At 44.4% G+C, this 17,828-nt stretch overlaps 1 protein-coding gene across 4 annotated transcripts in view; it reads left to right on the top strand.

The window, feature by feature from the left end:
- Window positions 1–17,828, top strand: part of ZNF827 (zinc finger protein 827) — a 162,056-nt gene that overhangs the window by 71,284 nt on the left and 72,944 nt on the right. For all 4 annotated transcript variants that reach the window (XM_006081747.3, XM_014455597.2, XM_023754853.1 and 1 more), the window contains exon 6: window positions 15,364–15,603. In XM_006081747.3, the coding sequence (XP_006081809.2) occupies window positions 15,364–15,603 (240 nt within the window). The remainder of the gene's footprint in view (window positions 1–15,363; window positions 15,604–17,828) is intronic.

The following is a 17,828-nucleotide window of genomic DNA, read 5'->3' as shown; positions in this document are numbered from 1 at the left end:
ATATGTGGTCTTTTGTAGCTGGCTTCTTTCACTTAACATAATGTTTTCAAGATTCATCTATGTTGTAACATGTACCAATACTTTATTCCTTTATATGGCTAAATAATATTCTATTGGATATTATTGCAATGGCTACAACAAGAATATATATAATATTAATTTTATACATGGTATAAAATGGATATAACACATTTTTTCATTGATTCATTTGTTGACGAACAAGATTTGGGCTGTTGCCCAATTTTTGCTACTGTGAACATTTGTCAAGTATTTTTGTGGACATATGTTTCATTTTTCTTGGGTAGATAGCTAAGAGTGGAATTGCTGGGTCAAATGGTAATTCTATGTTTAACATTTTGACGAACTGCCAAGCTGTTTCCCAAAGCAGCTGCACCATTTTATATCCCCACCAACCATGTAAGAGTTCCAGTTTTTTTTCATATTCTTGCCAAAACTTGTTATTGTCTTTTTTATTATAGCCATCATACTGGGTGTGAACTGGTATTTCTTTGTGGTTTTGATTTGCGTTTGACTGATGATTAGTGATGTGGAGCATATTTGTATGTGCTCATTTGTATATCTTCTTTGGGGAAATGTTTTTTCAAGTCCTTTCCCCACTTTTTAATGGAGTTGTCTATTTATTCTTGAGTTGTAAAAATTCCTTATGTATTCCAGATATCAGTTCCTTATCAGATATATGACTTGCAATTTTTTCCCATTCTGCTGATTTTCTTTTCACTTGTTTGATGGCACTATTTGCAGCAAAAAACAAACAAACAAAATAAAACCACACAAACATTGCAATTTTTTCCCATTCTGCTGATTTTTTCACTTGTTTGATGGCACTATTTGCAGCAAAAACAAACAAACAAAAAAACACACGAACATTGCAATTTTGATATAATTCAATTTATCTCTCTTTAATTTTGTTGCTTGTGATAATTATGGAATTATTGCATTTTCCATAATTCCAAAAATTAGGTAAAAATGGAGACTTGTTTAATATTAAACTAAAAGCCCGTTTTTACTTCTATTAGCAAGTATTTAATTTTCATATATAAACACTATGACGCCTAACTTATTGAATGAGTAGCTCCATAGTAGAGTTAACCCTTTGATATATAAATTTGCTGCAACATTTTGTGCTTCAGCTGATGGCAGAGAATATTTGCATGCCAGTTTTCTCAAATGACTTACAATGAATGTGACCAGCAATGGGCTTACAACTAATTGGCCAGATGACTTTCCCCATTGCCACGTGGATCCTCAGCAACTCTCAGGATATGTGGGAAAGTTCCATCGAAGTAAGGAATTAGGCTCTTTTTTTAGCACTTAAAGACTCAGTGAGAACGAGAGATGTTTGGGGTGCAAAAACTGTACCTTATACAAACAAGGAATTGATCACTTTAACAAGATAAAAATGTGACGTTTATACATCCAGAGAATTCTTTTCTTGAAGGTCTAGACCAGTGGTCCTCAACCTTCCTAATGCCGCGACCCTTTAATACAGTTCCTCATGTTGTGGTGACCCCAACCATAAAATTATTTTCGTTGCTACTTCATAACTGTAATTTTGCTACTGTTATGAACCAGAATGTAAATATCTGATATGCAGGATGTATTTTCATTGTTACAAATTGAACATAATTTAAGCATTTTGACGAACTGCCAAGCTGTTTCCCAAAGCAGCTGCACCATTTTATATCCCTTTGATATATAATGATTTAGGGATTAATCACAAAAACAATATGTAACTATATATGTGTTTTCCGATGGTCTTAGGTGACCCCTGTGAAGAGTCGTTCGACCCCCAAAGGGGTCGCGACCTACAGGTTGAGAACCGATGGTCTAGACCGTGTTAAGCTCGGAGGCTGTACACCATGTCATTTACCTGCGGTTTCGGCAGATGGAGTCGGGAATAGCCGATGCAGCTCTGAAGGGCCGTTCTTTTCCCAGCAAGAGGAGGGGACTTGCTCTAACAGGCTCTCCTTTCCCCCAACAACTGAGCTACCCTCACCCTTTGACTAGGAAGCACCTCTGTTTATTTTGTAACCTCACACACAGCTTGCCGGTCCTCGAACCCACACACCTGAGTGGCGGTGGTTGCTCCCCCTCTTCTTGTGGGAGCTGGGCTGGCCAGCTCACACCCCAGGGCCAGTGACCCTGCATGCTTCACCCCTCAGAGCCCTCCACCCTCAGGCCACCCTTTTGCTTTCCTGGCCGAGCTTCCTCTGCCTCCCACACGGAGGCTGGGACTCAGAAAGGCTAGGCTCAAAGGGCTCTTGTTGTTTTATCATCTCCCTGCTGCATAGCTGCATATGTTAATACAGCCACGAACGTTTGTACTGGCTTGTGTTCCCAGAGACACGCCACCTTCTTTAGAGATTCCTTTTCTGTTTGGCTGGTCCAGGGAGGGAGGCGGTTGAGCACAGTTGTAAGGTTGAGGGTAGGGCAGTAGGGTAGGGGGTGCGGGGTGGAGTAGGGTGTGGTGGGGGGTGTTGCAGATCCTTCTTTACAATATTGAGCACAAGAGGAATGACATCTAGGAAATGTGTTTGCAGTGGGGATGGTGTGCCCCGCTCCAGTTATTTCTGCGTGGTTTTCTGTTTTCTGGTATAAATGACTACAGGTGTTATCTTATTCACACGATAAACTGTGGCACTAACAGAGAGGCCATTCATAAATACTATTGGATGTTAAAACTCTAAGAAAAAGCTTTATTTTCTGAGGGATCCAATCGCAGTGTGGATGCAAAAATTTGAGTAACCAGTCAGACATTCCGTTCCATTCTTCACTCAGAGGATACATTTCCCGGCCGGGTAGAAGCTGTGTACCTTATCCATGCATTCAAATCGTCTTCACCACTGCAGCCTTTTATGGTTCTCCCCCGCCTTTTCGGCTATGGTTGTTACCACGGTTATGGCCTTGCGAGGGAGCGCACAACGATTCTATTTCTCAGCGAGAGATCTGAAACATTTTCATTCCGTAGTGGTTTTTCTTCTTAATTAACCTTTCACTTACTCATGTCAAAGAAGGGGAACATTTGCATGTGTAATTAACCCCCATGGATCCTGTGCCCATCTGGGTACCGGCTGGTATCGCAGACCTACCTCTGGAGAGGGGACTCCTCTCCCACTGCCGGGTAGCCCGTTTGCTGTGGCCACGTCCCCTCAGCGCGTGTGAGCACCTGGGGATGACAGGGCCATTCGTTTTCGTTGGGCGGGGAGTGTCCAGGAACGGCACACTTTCATAAAGGAACTATTGCTCCCTATGGCTTCTGTTGTTCTTATAGGAAGGCACAGGATTGGAAAGTGGTATTTCTTCTTTATCAGAGCGGCAGGACCTGTGGCATTCTTTCTGAAGGGACCTTGGCCTTCCCTCCTAATAATTCTTCTGTCTGCTCCCCCCACATCTAGCTTCCCCCATGTTTCAACCATCCTGAGTGTGTGCTGGGCGTTGATTGACTTACTATTTCCTAAATGTGGGATAGCAGCTGGAGTCACAACTTTCCCTGGTTTCCCCTGGTTTGCCGCATGCGTGTGTCGTTTACATCCACCACTGGAGAAATAGGGGAGGTGACTGACTATACACGCGCCCCCCACATTTTATCTGCGGTCGGAAATCAGGTGATGGGGACACCTGTGTAAAGAACAAATCACAAACATGTTTGCTTACGCCCTGCTACCACCTTCCTTATCCCCACAAACACTTAAATATACACACACACTTCCCCATTGTCACGCCCAGAAATTCTGTTTTGGAGCCGGGACATTCATGTGGACAGGCCCACTGCAGGCTTCCTGGGGTCCACATACATGTCGCCCAACGTACATTTAATACCCTGCAGCCGAGAGGGAGAGAGACCGTCAGAGCTGAAGGGTTCATGGGGACCAGCCGTGAAATTACAGTGATTTGGGGGACTGACTGTGAAAGCAGAATCATCACCCCTCGCTGTGTCTTTGAATATTGATAGGAACCTTTGCTTGGAATCCATCAATGCTTATGTAACCAACATATTGGTAGTATGTAGACAATACTTGTCTTCTTCTGCCCTTTTTTAAAGAGCTGTAGGGACTGAAGAAGAAAACGGGGGACTTGGAGGGTAGTTTAATCAAGACAGATGGTTATCTCCCTTCCATTGCTCCTGCTAAAGCAAACCTTTTGCACCGTGTTTACCCCATCCGAGTGCTGTTGAAAGCATTTCCTCCTGAAACATTGTTCACATTGGAAAGCTCTTTTTGTCTGACGCTGTCTCCGCTTCCCTGGAGACACCCCCAGCCTAAAGCAGTCATCCTGTGAGACAGTGAGTGTGCCCGTGTGAGGGCCTGGTTCTCGGTTGAGGGCTGGTGACCTCTCCCTCTGTTTTCTTGCTCTTCACCACCTGCTCTAGAGAGGACACAAGAACAGAGAGAGGAAGGGGAATAAAAATGAGTCACTTACCATACTTGTAAATAGCTTTGATTGTAAAAAAAAAAAAAGTTTGGAAAAGAAGGTTGAAACCCAGCCAAAATACTACGTGAAGGCTTCATGTACTCCGTGTCTCCAAGAATCATGAGGTGAAATTAAGAGCCCAGAGAGATCATTTTCCACCATCGGATGGTCCCACCCTCAGTCCAGGGGTTCCCACGGGCATGGTACTAGGGATGGGGCCCTATCACAGGCAAAGGCTCATTCATCATAGGCTATTAGACTATCATACTTTTGCCTTGATTTTTGGCAAAAGTATGCAAAGATTTGTTGGGGTTTAAGTGAACCCTATACTTTAACTTTCCTTTACTTCTCATTCTATCTTTCCATTTATTTTCTGTGATCTTCATTTTCCTTTTTGCTTTTTTTTCCGCTTATGCATCCATTCAACAAATATTATTAGAGCTCCTATTGTTTTCCAAGCCCCGTTTTGAGCACCAGGGATACGAAGGCGAATAGCACCGTGCCCTTTGCCTCATGGAGCCTGCATTCTCCTCCCATCCCATCTACTGGAACCCACTCCTCTCTCTTGTTAGTGCCTGGGTTCTAGTCTCTGTTGTTCTGGCATGTTCCGCTCTCTGCTCCATGCTTACCGGCCCTTCCTTGCCCTTCCCTGCCTGCTAGAAACATCACCCGATGAAGGCTGTGTAGTCAGGATGTCTCAACAGAGATACATACCCTGGTGACTGACTCAGTAAGATTTAGCACCACCTAAGAAAAGTCCTTTAAACTCGTCTGCATATACTAAAGCCCTTTAACCACCTGTTAGTGGAAAATACTTCAAAAGTTTTGTAAAACTCTCAATAATTAAGTAAAACTCTTTGCTTGCTCCTTCTTCTCTTTCGGCATGAAGGACCCCCTCTGCCCTTCTCTCCCCTCTCTGTGCAAAAGGCACTTGACAAGAGATGGACCTTGCTTTTTGGTAAATTTTTTATGTCAGCAGGAATTCTATTGAATCTTTCAGGAATTTGGTTTAAAACTGACACCTGCACCCCTCCTTAGCATTCAAGTTCATGGAACGATAGAGGAAAGCTTATTAATCATAACAAATGAGGTGAACAGGGCTTAGGTTTATTAAATGGCCAAGGATAATGATGTTAAATAGCTTTAAGGTTAGATCAGATACTTTAATTGACCCTATTTCTTTTTTAAAAAAATGTGAGACAAGAAAAGCATATTCTGGACATTAGATGAAAAATAGGTTAATTTTTTAAAAATGAGATCATTTGGAATGTTACCAAATGGCAGACATACAGTTTAAATGCACCTCTTTAGCTAATTTCCAGTGAAATCATCAAATGAAAAGAAAACAAGATGATTGGGGAGAGGTTTTACATTAACACCGGGACTCTCAGAGTTCAACGGCTAATGCCTGAGCCACTCCACATGACGGCTGGTGGCAGAAGCTCTTGATTGCCATTTGGAAAGAAGCGAAAGGGACGACAGTGAAATGTAATGGAGACATTCTGACTTGTGATTATTTGAGAGACCTTCCTTTGTGTCACGGGAACCTCCCACGTAGCTTCATGCTAGGCAGTATCTTACCCAGAATCAAGTCCAAAACCTGTGCTACAACCTTGGGCCCAGTTTTGTAGCCAGTCTGAAAACAGTAGCAAACGCCCAGGCATCTCAGCCAAGGCCCCGGGGCATTGCTTGCTGGAATAGGGGATGCGAATGAAGACTGACTTCAAAATCGACAGATGAAGAAAGCAGCTAGTACTTCGCGCTGATGGAAAATATGTCCCTGGGGCCCCTGAAAGAGAACTTCCAGATCTCACTAACCCTTTATTACCTTCAAAGTTCAAGTTCCATTTTTTCAGGGCGGATTTGTTCTTTGCAAATTCAGAACCATTAGTGAAATGGAACACCTGGGGCTGCTCATTGTGTGTTTCTAAGAACTTGATTCTAAGTTGACCCCCTGCTTACTTCTGTCTGATTGTGGATTCTAGCATGCATAGCTGATTCTTCAATGTTTGTTATTTCTCCTTCTTAAGTCGCCAGGTAGTATACCGATAATAGAAGGCAAATGCTGGTTAATTAATAATTTTGGTGATTCAATTCAAAAGGTCAAGTCTAATAAAGTATCTTATGATTGTTTCAGGAATCAAAAAGGTGGTGTGTGTGTGTGTGTGTGTGTGTGTGTGTGTGTAAGAGGGAAGGGACATACAAAAAACCTAGCCTCATCATTTTAACAGAATCCTCCTAATGTTTAGATTACTGTGAAGACTGGCTTTACCACCTGGAAAGATGATTTAATTTACCAGTAATTAATTGATTGTTGAATGCATTATTTAATTTTGTGCAAATTTTTGTTTTGTCTTTCTTTTAGACATTGAATTGGTCTCGTGGTTTGCTCAGTTCTGGTGTGTGTGTGTGTGTGTGTGTGTGTGTGTGTGTGTTGTGTATTGGAGGTCATTGTTGGGCTCTTCTGTTGAAGAGTACTATTTTTTTCTTTTTAATTCAGGGAGGAAGAAAGTTCAGTTCCCTACCCCACACCATTAGCACCCATGCCCACTGTGCCTGTTATCCTGTAGACCATGTGTTTTGTCCATTCCAGAGAATTAATCTCCCACTCCACTGTTCCAAGAAGAGGGGGCTAGAAAATGCTGTTCTGGAAGGTTCTCATGTGTTAGAAGAACCGGAGAAAAGTCTGCCCCACCACTGGTTCCTCTCATGGAGAAAGTTTCCTCTCTTTCTCCCCAGGAACAGATGACCAATATGTCAGTAGGGAAAGTGGGTAACTGACCAGAGCCTGTGCTTCCTCTGGATTGTGGCAGCCCCCGTGGGAAAGGCTGGGCTTCGGGTTTCATTCCTCAGAGCAGGACTGGGAGCCTGTCCCCACTGAGGACCACTGGACTCTGAGCACAGTGCAGATGGACCAAGGCCACACCGTACAGGAGAATGAAATTTCCTGTATAATCCCAGTGGGGAAGCACACACAATCCAGTCCTTTGAAGAACATGAGATGTGTCTCGGTTTGCGTGTGCTGCTGTTCTGTGATAGCATGTAGAGTGAGGGAAGGCTGTGGCCTGAGGCTGATTCGCTCCCACCTGAGACCAACTCTGATGCACAGCTTCTGTGGAGTAGCATTTCCATCTCGGCCTGCATCCTTGCCTCTCCCTGTGCCACCAAGGACACCCAGCCCAGCTCTTCATTCCATTTTGATTTGGGCAAAGGCAGAATCAAGTAAGAGAAAATGAAAGGAGAAGGCCGCTCACCTTTATCAGATGGCAGGCCCCGCGATAGGATGCTGCTGTGTGATCTCACTTCTTGTTCCTGGTCCTTTGTTTCACTCCGCTTCCCTTCAGCCTACACGCTGCTCACAGAGTGTTAAGGAATGACTCCGGCGCCCACAGGCATCAAGTTTTATACCTGGACAGCGTTTTTATGCCCAACCAAGAACTTTGTGTCTTTGAGGACGACAGGTTGGAGAGGAAAGATTTTTAACTTTTTTGATTGACAGGAATATCCCTCTAGAAAGTGAGTTTCTCCCACACGGCGTAGTTGCCATTGCTTCTAGAGGCTCTTTGAAGCTTCTCATTATTGTAAAACACGTCTAGTTCAGGACCGTGACAGTGAGCAGTCTAGAGAGAGAGCGGTCACTTGTTACTGTCTATTTCAGTGCCATTGCTTTGTCCTTAGTATGTGTGAGTGTCTGTGGCAGACTGGGGATCAGGAGAGGGAGCATAGCATTGCACGCCTGCTCCCAGCAACGCTTCGGGTGACTAACGTGCATTAAGCATATCGCATGTGCCGGGCCCTGTGCACAGTCTCGGGGATGAAAGATGAATAAGCATCTAGCTCTCCCTGAGAGCTCAGTCCAGAGGGCAACGGACCCATAAATGATCATTGCAGTGACCACAGTATGCAAGGTCGGTACAGTGTAGAGGTGAGAGAGCAGGGAGAGCGCCAGTCAGGAGAGAGAAAGGAATGCTGCTCACAGAGGGACATAGAAATAGTGTTGGACTCTGAATAGGGTATTTAAGAAGGGAAAAGGGTGAGCAACCGCATGGCACATCCAGGCAAGTGGGAATTTTCAGTGCTGGGGGAGCGTGAAGGCACGTGGAAGAGTGCTGAGAGCGGTGCAGGGACACCATGGGGCTGGGGCTGCTGTGGGACAGACACTAAGGAAAGGCATCATAGTAAAGGGACCGAAACCCAAGGGCGGGAATGGAGCGGTGCTGGCGGGAAGCAGGAGGCTCCTGTGGGGGTGCCTGTAAACCTCTCCCCTTTTCTCTGGGCTGCCATGGCACACACCATGATGGACCTCTTTTCTCCACCTCTTTTCCTCGCTTCTTTTCTTCCTCCTCGTCTCTAAGAGTCAAGGTAACACTTCACCTGCCCACGTGCTCTTCACTGGCTGACCCCACCCAGTCCCCGGATTCAGACAACCCCTGCTCAGTGTGTCGCTGTGGCGTCTCCTGCTGCCCGGAAGCCATCAGGAAGCCCACTTCCTGCAGGAATCATAAATACTTTGCCAAAACAGAACTGAAAATTTCCCTTTGTCTTTTTCCCCAACCCAACTCTTTGTATTCTTACTCCTATTAGTACCATCTTCCAAATCTCAAGGCTTCAAAGTCATAGAATTATTATTTTTCAATCCCACTACCCTCTATGCAGGCCGTGTGCAAAGTTTCTTCATAATTTCTCCCACATTGGTCCCTTCATTCTCCCTTCAGATTCTCCACCACCAGTTCCTCCCCATTCAACCTCTGGACTGTCTCATTCATTTTTCCGTCCTCATGACCATTGGTTAGGCCCTCATCGTCTCCATGCTCAGATGAGACAAGGTGCTCCCTCCATTTCTTCTGAAATGCACCCTGACCATGTGACACACACACACACACACACACACACCGCCCCCTGTGCACACCTCCCCGATCAGGGCAGGCTTCTGGGCCCAGGACCTAAGAGTCCACATTCTGCCCCTACCTACCTCTCCAATTTTATTTCTGTGGAATATAATCTGACACTTTTTGTTAAACAGTATGTCAAATGGAAGACTTGGCTTCGGCATCGAGATTACAGCAGAAGGATATTTTTAAAAAAGCACTCGCCAGAGTTAGAAAATAGATGATGGGTACAGAGGTTGGTAGGAAGGAAAATGGGAAGACAGTGTTTAATGGGTAGAATTTCATTTGGGGACGAGGAAGCATTCTGGAGGTGGATGGTGGCGATGCCTGCACAACAGTGGGATCTGCTTAATGCCATGGACTGTACACTTAAAAAAGGTTATCCTGGCCAGCGTGGCTCTGTGGTTGAGCATCGACCTATGAACCAGGAGGTCAAAGTTCGATTCCCTGTCAGGGCACATGCCCAGGTTGCGGGCTCGATCCCTAGTAGGAAGGTGCAGGAAGCAGCCGGTCAATGATTCTTTCTCATCATTATTGCTTTTATCTCTCTATCCTTCTCCCTTCATCTCTGAAATCAATAAAAATATATATTTTAAAAATTAAAAATATTTAAAATGACAAATTTCATGTTATGTATCTTTTATCCCCTCCCCAACCCACCTTACACACAAACTCTTGAACCTCTTGGCCAAGTTGAGAGAATATAAAAGCAGAAGGTTATTGAAGTTTGGGTCAAGGGGATCGTGGAGAGAATTGTGTTGCAGTTCCCCCGCTGCAGGGGAGAGGGGATGGATGGATGCAGGGAACTAGAGAGCGTGGCTTAAAGGACACCAATTAGGCAGTCTGCCTTGTGCTGTCCTCAGCTGGGGAGCCTGGTGGATTGGTGCCCAGCGCCTGCCTGGGAAATCTAGGCGGTGAGACCCGGGATGGCCAGTCGCTTTGGTGGCCGAGCGCTTTGGTGGCCGAGCGTGCTGCCTGGGGCCTGAGCTTGCCCTCTTTGTCTGGTCAAATAAAAGGCACTGTTTCCTGTGTCCTCGACAAAGACTAGGTTCCCACAAGAGCGCTGGCATCGTGGGCATTGATTTAAATGCTGTCCAGTGGGGCTGCCGAGAGAATTGATGGTCCCTCAACACAACAGGAGATGGGAGTGAAGAGGTGGGTTCCTAGGGTCAGTGGAAGAAATGAGTGACCCCGGCAAGAGGGAGTTCAGTCAGGTGAAGGGAAGTGCAGGGAGAGACCGAAGATCTCCAAGATCCCATGCACAAATCCCATTACACCGGCTGGCCTGCAGAAGGTAAAACATTCCAGAGCAGGGAGTGAAGTAAGGCCTTTCTCACCGCTCACTTCTTCTCCCCCCTCCCCCTAGGCTTCTAGGCCTTCTCTGGGGTCTGCAAGGGCAGCTGGTATGTTGGGTAGAAGGCTCTAGGAGGGGGGAGCCCACCACACTCTCCCCTCCCCCTGAAACAGGTAACCAGTAGACTCCTCCAGACAGCGGGAAGGACTATCCTCAAAGGAAGGCTGAACTGTGAATTAACACGTGGGATTGGGTCTTCTGGATTCTGAATCAAGACTGTTTTGCTGTTTAAAAGGGTTTTAAGGCTTTGTATCATCTAAGAAGTATCAGGTATGGGCCTGCCTGAGCTTTCCCCCAGGGAGAGGGGAGGAACTCTTCCTACCAGGCAGGTTTAAAGAGACAATGAGTGACAAAACATAAGAGTTGCTGTTATGTTTACACCCTATGAGTCCTGCTTATTCAAGGTGCCAGTTCCACCTCTCAGTATGGGCTCCCCAGCCAAACCAGACAACCATATTCCCCGAACACCCCAGAGGGAGTACAATTCCTCTTCTGTGCTTTGGCTCACGGTCTTCCTTGACTCCTCTTTCCACACTGTATTTTTTAATGTTACTTTTTGCATTAGAGGCTGTTTGTACTTGTCTGATCTTTCATTTAATTTTAAACTGCTTGAGGGAAAGAACTATGTCTTATTTACCTCTGTGTCCCACGCATCATATATCATAGTACTTAGCACATGTAGACATTTGAATAAGATTATAGAATGACCAAATGACTGGTGAGTGAAATAATACGTTTGATGGCTGGTATGAATTATGCTTATGAAGGTAGAAAAGACAGAATTATTGCATTCTCATTGCTCCCCTTCCCCCCCATTGCCAAGCAGCATTTAAAGAGGGTGTATCTGATTCACAGACCAACTTTTTCGATGCTACCTGCACACACAGTGTTCTAACCGCGTCTAAAGAGGACTTAGCAGGTTTTCTGGGCATATATAATTCTTTCTCATTTTTTAAAAATTTAGATAAATGACAAAATGTCTATATTTTTAATCAAAAAATTACAGAATACAAATAAGCATTGCAATAAACAGTCACCTGCAAACCACCTCCCGGGCATAACCTACTGTTAACACGGTCTCATCTTTTTTCATGTGCCCATTTCTTTCTTGGAATAACAGTATAGGCCACTTGGGGTAAAATTATTATTTGTCCTGTTATTTTAGGAAGAGATTCTAAAAGGATTTATCATGTGCATGGAGGAGGAAGATGATGCAAAAGAATAAAATCCTGGATGTGTAGACCTGTCCCTGAGAGTGGGAGTCTAAGCTAAGTCAGTGAAATGATTCATTCAACCATTGTTATGTTCCAACACCCCAGGCTGAAGAGGAAGAGCTGGCCCGGGGACCAAGTGGGATCTATAGCAAACAGCCTATTCCCAAGTCAGCCTGCCTCCTGCATCCTAGGCCAGTCTGCCCCACACCTGGCTGTGATGGTGATGAATACACCAGGAGCCAGAGCTACAACTTTAGAGAAAGGGGAGTGAGAGAGGGGGAAGAGGTTATAAGGGGGACATGGTGATGAAAAGAGACTTGACTTGGGGTGGTGAACACACAACACAATATACAGAAGATGTATGGTAGAATTGTACACCTGAAATTTATATAATTTTATTAACCATTGTCACCCCAATAAATTAAATGAAAAACAAAAACAATAAGCTACAGCTCTTGAGGAGCTTTTTCTTTCTTCCTTAAAGCCCTGGGTGTTGATTGAATTTGGGAGGAGGGGTTTGAAAACTAGAATGTGGAAAAAAACTTTATAGCAGTTGTTTTCAGTTGGGGTGATTTTGCTCCCCAGAGAACACTGGCAACGTCTGGAGTTATTTGTGGGGTCACAACTAGGGGGACGGTGACACTGGCATCTAGTGGGTGGAGACCAGGCTTGTCCATAAACATCCTCCAGTGCATCACACACCCTCCCACAACAAAGAAGCACCTGGCCCCCAATGCCAGCAGCGCTGAGGTGGAGAAACCCTGCTTAAAACAAGAAGGCGAGAAAACACTTGGCAGTAATGCCTAGAAGAGCTAGGACTGTAAAATATTAAATATTTATTGCATTACTTCTCACTTGCCCATTGAGATGTCTGTTTGAAAGCTCTCTCCGTGAGTTTAGAGTCCAGAACGCTAAAGGATGTTATCAGTGGCCAGTGTTTTATGCATTTTTGAAAGGTCAAGGGTTGTCATAAGAAAGGGCAGAAAGTACTTCATGGAAATCATCCTTGAAATTATCCCAAGTAGCTTTTTAAAACGATTTCATTAAATTCAGTGGTGCAAATGGCCAAGTGGTTTTTAATCCAGGAGCAAAGCTGGGGAGAGGTGTGAGTGCGTGCATGTGTGTGTGTATGGCCGGGGGGGGGGGGAAGAGAATAATGGAGCTTCTTTCTAGCTTTGCTGTTGAGATTTATTTACTTTTTAACCAAATTAATCTCTTTGCAGTATTCCTTTGTGTTTGTCTTCAGGCTTGGGAGTGACTTGCAGGGTTCAGAGACAGCATTATGTACCTGTGACACTGACCCCATTGTTTATTTTCCATATTAAAAATAAAAGCACTTTGAGGGAAGACAAAGAGGGAAATGGGTGTTGTGGTGCAGCAGTGGGTGACCCAGCTGGAGGTCGGGATGGCTGTCAGGTCACCAGAACCTAAGAGGGCAGGGGGTGTGGTTGGTACTCGAGGAAGAATTAGGTGGACTGGAGGTAGAGGCACAGAAGTTAAGCATGTAACTTGCAAAGCTTTATATTATTTTTTTAAAGCTGGATTGAATCAGGAAATGTGGCTTCGCAGACATACAGAGATAAAACAGCTTGGCAGAGTTAGGGGAGGGGGGAGGGGATCTAAATTAAGTATAACAGTTGCCTGCAGTTTAGTTGCTGACAAAAAACAAGTAGTTTTCCCTGAGAAGCATGTGTAATCTGTCAAGACGGAAAAAAAGAACAATTAGCACCCTTCTTACATAAGAGCTTATTGATAGCACCATATTAATTTTAATCATTTAATTAAAAATGCTCCTCTATCTTCTTTATTGCAAATTAATAAACTATACATGTCCCTGACTTTCACTTGTCTCATGCTTAGCAAGGAAAACATAGTTTTCTCTGATCACCCAGTGTACAGCAATGAGATTTCCCCCCTTCATATCCCCTGACTGTCCCATAGATCAACATCTGCTTTATATTTTTCTTGTTGCTCTATCATCTGTCTATCTATCTATCTATCTATCTATCCATCCATCCATCACCAAACACCACAAATTTGGTAGCTTAAAACAACAGAAATGTATTCCCTCATGGCCTAGGGGCCAGAAGTTTGAAATCTGAAAGCTCTGGGGGAGAATCTTTCCTTCCCTCTTCCAGTGTCTAGGAGCCCCAGGCAATGCTTGGCTTGTGGCTGCATAACTTCAGTCTCTGCCTCAGTGTCTCTGTGCTACTTTCATAGAACACCATGGACCAGGTGGCTTGTAAATGACAGAGATTTATTTCTCATCGTTTTGGAGGCTGGGAAGCCCAAGATCAGAGTCCTAGTATTTGGTGTCTGTGAGGACCCTCTTCCTGGTTCATGGACAGGTGTCTTTTTACTATGTCCTCACACGGTGGAAGTGGTGAGGGAGCTCTCTGGGGTCTTCTTTATAAGGGCACTAATCCCACTCATGAGGACTTCACCCTTATGACCTAAACACCTCCAAAGGCCCCACCTTTAAATACCATCTCATTGGGGATTAGGTTTCAACATATACATTTGGGCGGGGCACTGTGTCTGTCTTCACATGGCCTTTTCCACTGTGTCTGTGTCTTGTTCTCTTCTGTCTATTATGAGGACACTTGTCATTGGATTTAGGGCCTACTGGATATCCAGGATGATCTCATCTTGAGATCCTTAACTTAATCATGTCTACAAATACCTTTTTTCATATTAAGATTACATTCACAGGTTCCTGGTGTTAGAACATAGATATATCTTTTGGGGAGGTCACCATGCAATTCACTACTCTGTCTATCTATCTGTCTGTCTGAGTTCTTTTTGTTTTTTTGTTTTCTGGAATGCTGAGTACACAATAGTTACTAATAAATGCTTATTGATTTGAAAGTTATTTGTGGTGGCCTTATTTTAAAGTGACCCAATTAATGGCTGAGCTAATTGCCTCACCTTGTTTCAAAGATATTCTGCCATTAGCTCTAAGGGACACCTGGACACAAAGACACTCCAGCCTTGCAAAGTGAATGTGTGTTTCAGACTAGAGACCACACATCTAACAGTCACACCTAAAGTAAGCGCAGTCCGTAAATTGAATTGTTATTATAACCTGTAAGAGTGCTGTTTTTCTAAATGTTAATCCTTGGGCTGCAATTAACTTCCTAGGTGGTCTTGAGGATTACTCCCTCCCAGCAAGGTGTAAATGTTTTAGTTGAATCGACTGAATTTATCCTTTATTAATTTGGGTGCCCTAGAAGAGAAAGAAAAAAATCATCAGAACTTTAAAAATAGGGGGAGAGAGTCATTATATTAACACTAGAGGCCCAGTGCACAAATTCGTGCACGGGTGGGGTCCCTTGGCCTGGCTGGCATCGCTGCATCTTCTTCTAAACTGCTGCTCACTCCCGCCTCATTGTTTTCTCCGAGATCAGAAAACTGGGTTTGGTTCCAAATTAAGAAACTCTGGTGTTTTTGTTTCTCTTCATGCACCTGCTTGCAGCGGAAAGCTACAAGGAAAGCCAGGCCATGAAGATTAAAGAGGAGCCCATGGAGGTTGACATCCAGGACTCGCATGTCTCCATATCACCCAGCCGGAATGTTGGCTATAGCACTTTAATCGGGCGAGAGAAAACCGAACCCTTACAGAAGCTGCCAGAGGGCAGGGTGCCCCCAGAGAGGAACCTCTTCAGTCAGGACATCTCTGTGAAGATGGCTTCCGAGCTCCTGTTTCAACTGTCAGGTATGTGTGTGTGCAGGAAGATGTCAATCATTGGGAATAATTGTGAGGAAAGCCGCCCAAAGCAAAAACACCCACGTGATAGGATTTGTTTTTAGACAGAAATCAGTTTTGTTCCTCGGACATGCCTACTGCAACTCAAACTCAGTTAATAAAAGGTTGCCAAGTTGAACTCCTGCCAAACTTTCTTTAATAAATAGTTAAGAATCGTTTGAAATTAGAACTCTATTCAATCCTGTGCAAACGATCCCTGTTGACTAGGCTACACGTCTCACCTCTAATTTTGTTTAGGCAGTTGATCTGATTAACAGCCTTTTTTTTCCCTTCTAATGTGCAAAAGATAAACTTCAATTTACTCCAACAGTGACTGCATTACCATGAATTCCAAATTAGTGTGGTCTGAATTAATGAGATTGTACTGTATCTCGCAAAAAAAAATCAAGGAAAGGAAAAAGCAAAAGTTGAAGAGTGAGGATTCTTTCTGGCTCTAGCCTAGTAGAAGGTTTTCTGTAAACCAACTATGTCTACTTCAAATACTTGGAATTCAAAAGTGCAGTAATTACCAGCTCGGCTAAGGGTCTAGATAGAATAGCTGAGCGTTCTAGTACCTACATTTTTCCCTTTGTTAACTCTTTCAAACTGCATACTTCTGTCCTTAACAGAGTGTCTGAACATGATTGAGGCTGATGATACGAACACGTATTAGATTTAGATTTACATAGAGGTACCTCCCTTGTCCACAGTCAGGTCTATATTGAAGTCCATGCATCAGTAAAGTTTGTTATTAATGTTAGATGAGCTCTTTGTGATGGATAACAAATTTAAAGCACCCATTAAGTGCCTCATTATTTAAGTATTCACTTGTTTTTCCCGCTAAGAAAAATACCAGGAAAGAGAAAAGGAGCTAGAATCTGTGTGCCACCATGATAGTCCACCTTCCATGGGCCCAGTCACACCCCCCACACCTGTGACACTATAGTTGGTGCTGAAAATGGAAGCCTCCAGGTTCTCAATCAAGGACTGTATTTGTGCAGAGTTCTGCCATGGTGGAAATAGTTCATTCTGTCCGCTTAAGAGGACACAGATCTTTGTGAGCTCCAAAACGTGCAAGGTGCTTTTTTTATATATACAGGCTTAAAAATCTCTAAAAACAGTATAACTTGGACGATGATTTAGCAGTTACAATTGGCACAAGTGGGGCCTGTGAGGTTCTTTTCAGAGTCTCGTCTCTGAGAGTCCATTATCACAGTCTGCTATCAGCTCGAAACTTTGTGTCTGAGAGTTCTCACCCTGGCGCTGCCACAACTGCCCGGGTGACCTCAGGCAAGTCATTTAGCCCCAATTTCCTGCTTTCTAAAAGAACACTGCCTGGGAATCTAAATTCACCCTCATTGTCACTGGCGAGTGGACAGAAAGGAATTGTCCCCGCAAACTGGCGTGCAGCAGCTCCAGACTCTTGTTACAGAGCATGGAACAGATGTGGTACGTCTTTGTTGAATTTTTTCCCCAAATCCGTTAAGATTAGGTGGTTTTTTTAGTTGCCCTGCCGTTGAAACCTGAAACCCTTGTAGAGTTGGCCGGGTTTTCTCTGGACACTTAAAAGAAGCCATTGAGAGCTGTGACAGTCGGGGCAGAATCTTCACATTTGAACTGCGTGGGGGAGGCCAGAGTTCAGCTTTTGTGTTCTTGGAAGCTAATTAAATAATTCCTGACAGCTGGTAGAGACAGACCTCGAGACAGAGGCAGGGAGGGTCTACCTCTCCTTGTCTAAGGATAGTTTGCGGCCCGTGTGACATTTATCAGCGCCAGCGCTCGGTGGCTGCAGCACCCAGAGGTCTTACGGCTGTTTTCATATCCCCTCTCACAAAGGGGCCGACGGTACAGAATGCGCAAAGGTTGCCATCGAAGTCAGGAGAGGTACGGTTGCAACAACGGCAGTTTTCCTGCTGAATCAGAGGGGAGCAGAAATTTTCAGCCGGGGAAAGATCCAGTAGAAATCACTATCTTTGTGCACGAGTGTGTGTGTGTACATGTACTTCCTCAGGCCTGATTAAAACCAGACAACACGCTTGAACGTTGTTGGTAACCTTTCCCTTTGATTGGTTTTCAATCATGTTTTTGTGGATGCTATCTACGTGCTTCCGACGGTTGTCTTTACCAATGAGACAGGGAGGGTTCGGCTGGTTAAAAGAGAAACCAAAAAGAAAACCACAAGAGAGAAATGGTGA

The sequence above is a fragment of the Myotis lucifugus genome, unplaced genomic scaffold, assembly GCF_000147115.1.
Source record: "Myotis lucifugus unplaced genomic scaffold, Myoluc2.0 scaffold_1, whole genome shotgun sequence".
Taxonomy (NCBI): Eukaryota; Metazoa; Chordata; class Mammalia; order Chiroptera; family Vespertilionidae; genus Myotis; species Myotis lucifugus.
Note: the sequence above shows the minus strand (reverse complement) of the source record. Positions and strands in the feature narration are given on the sequence as shown.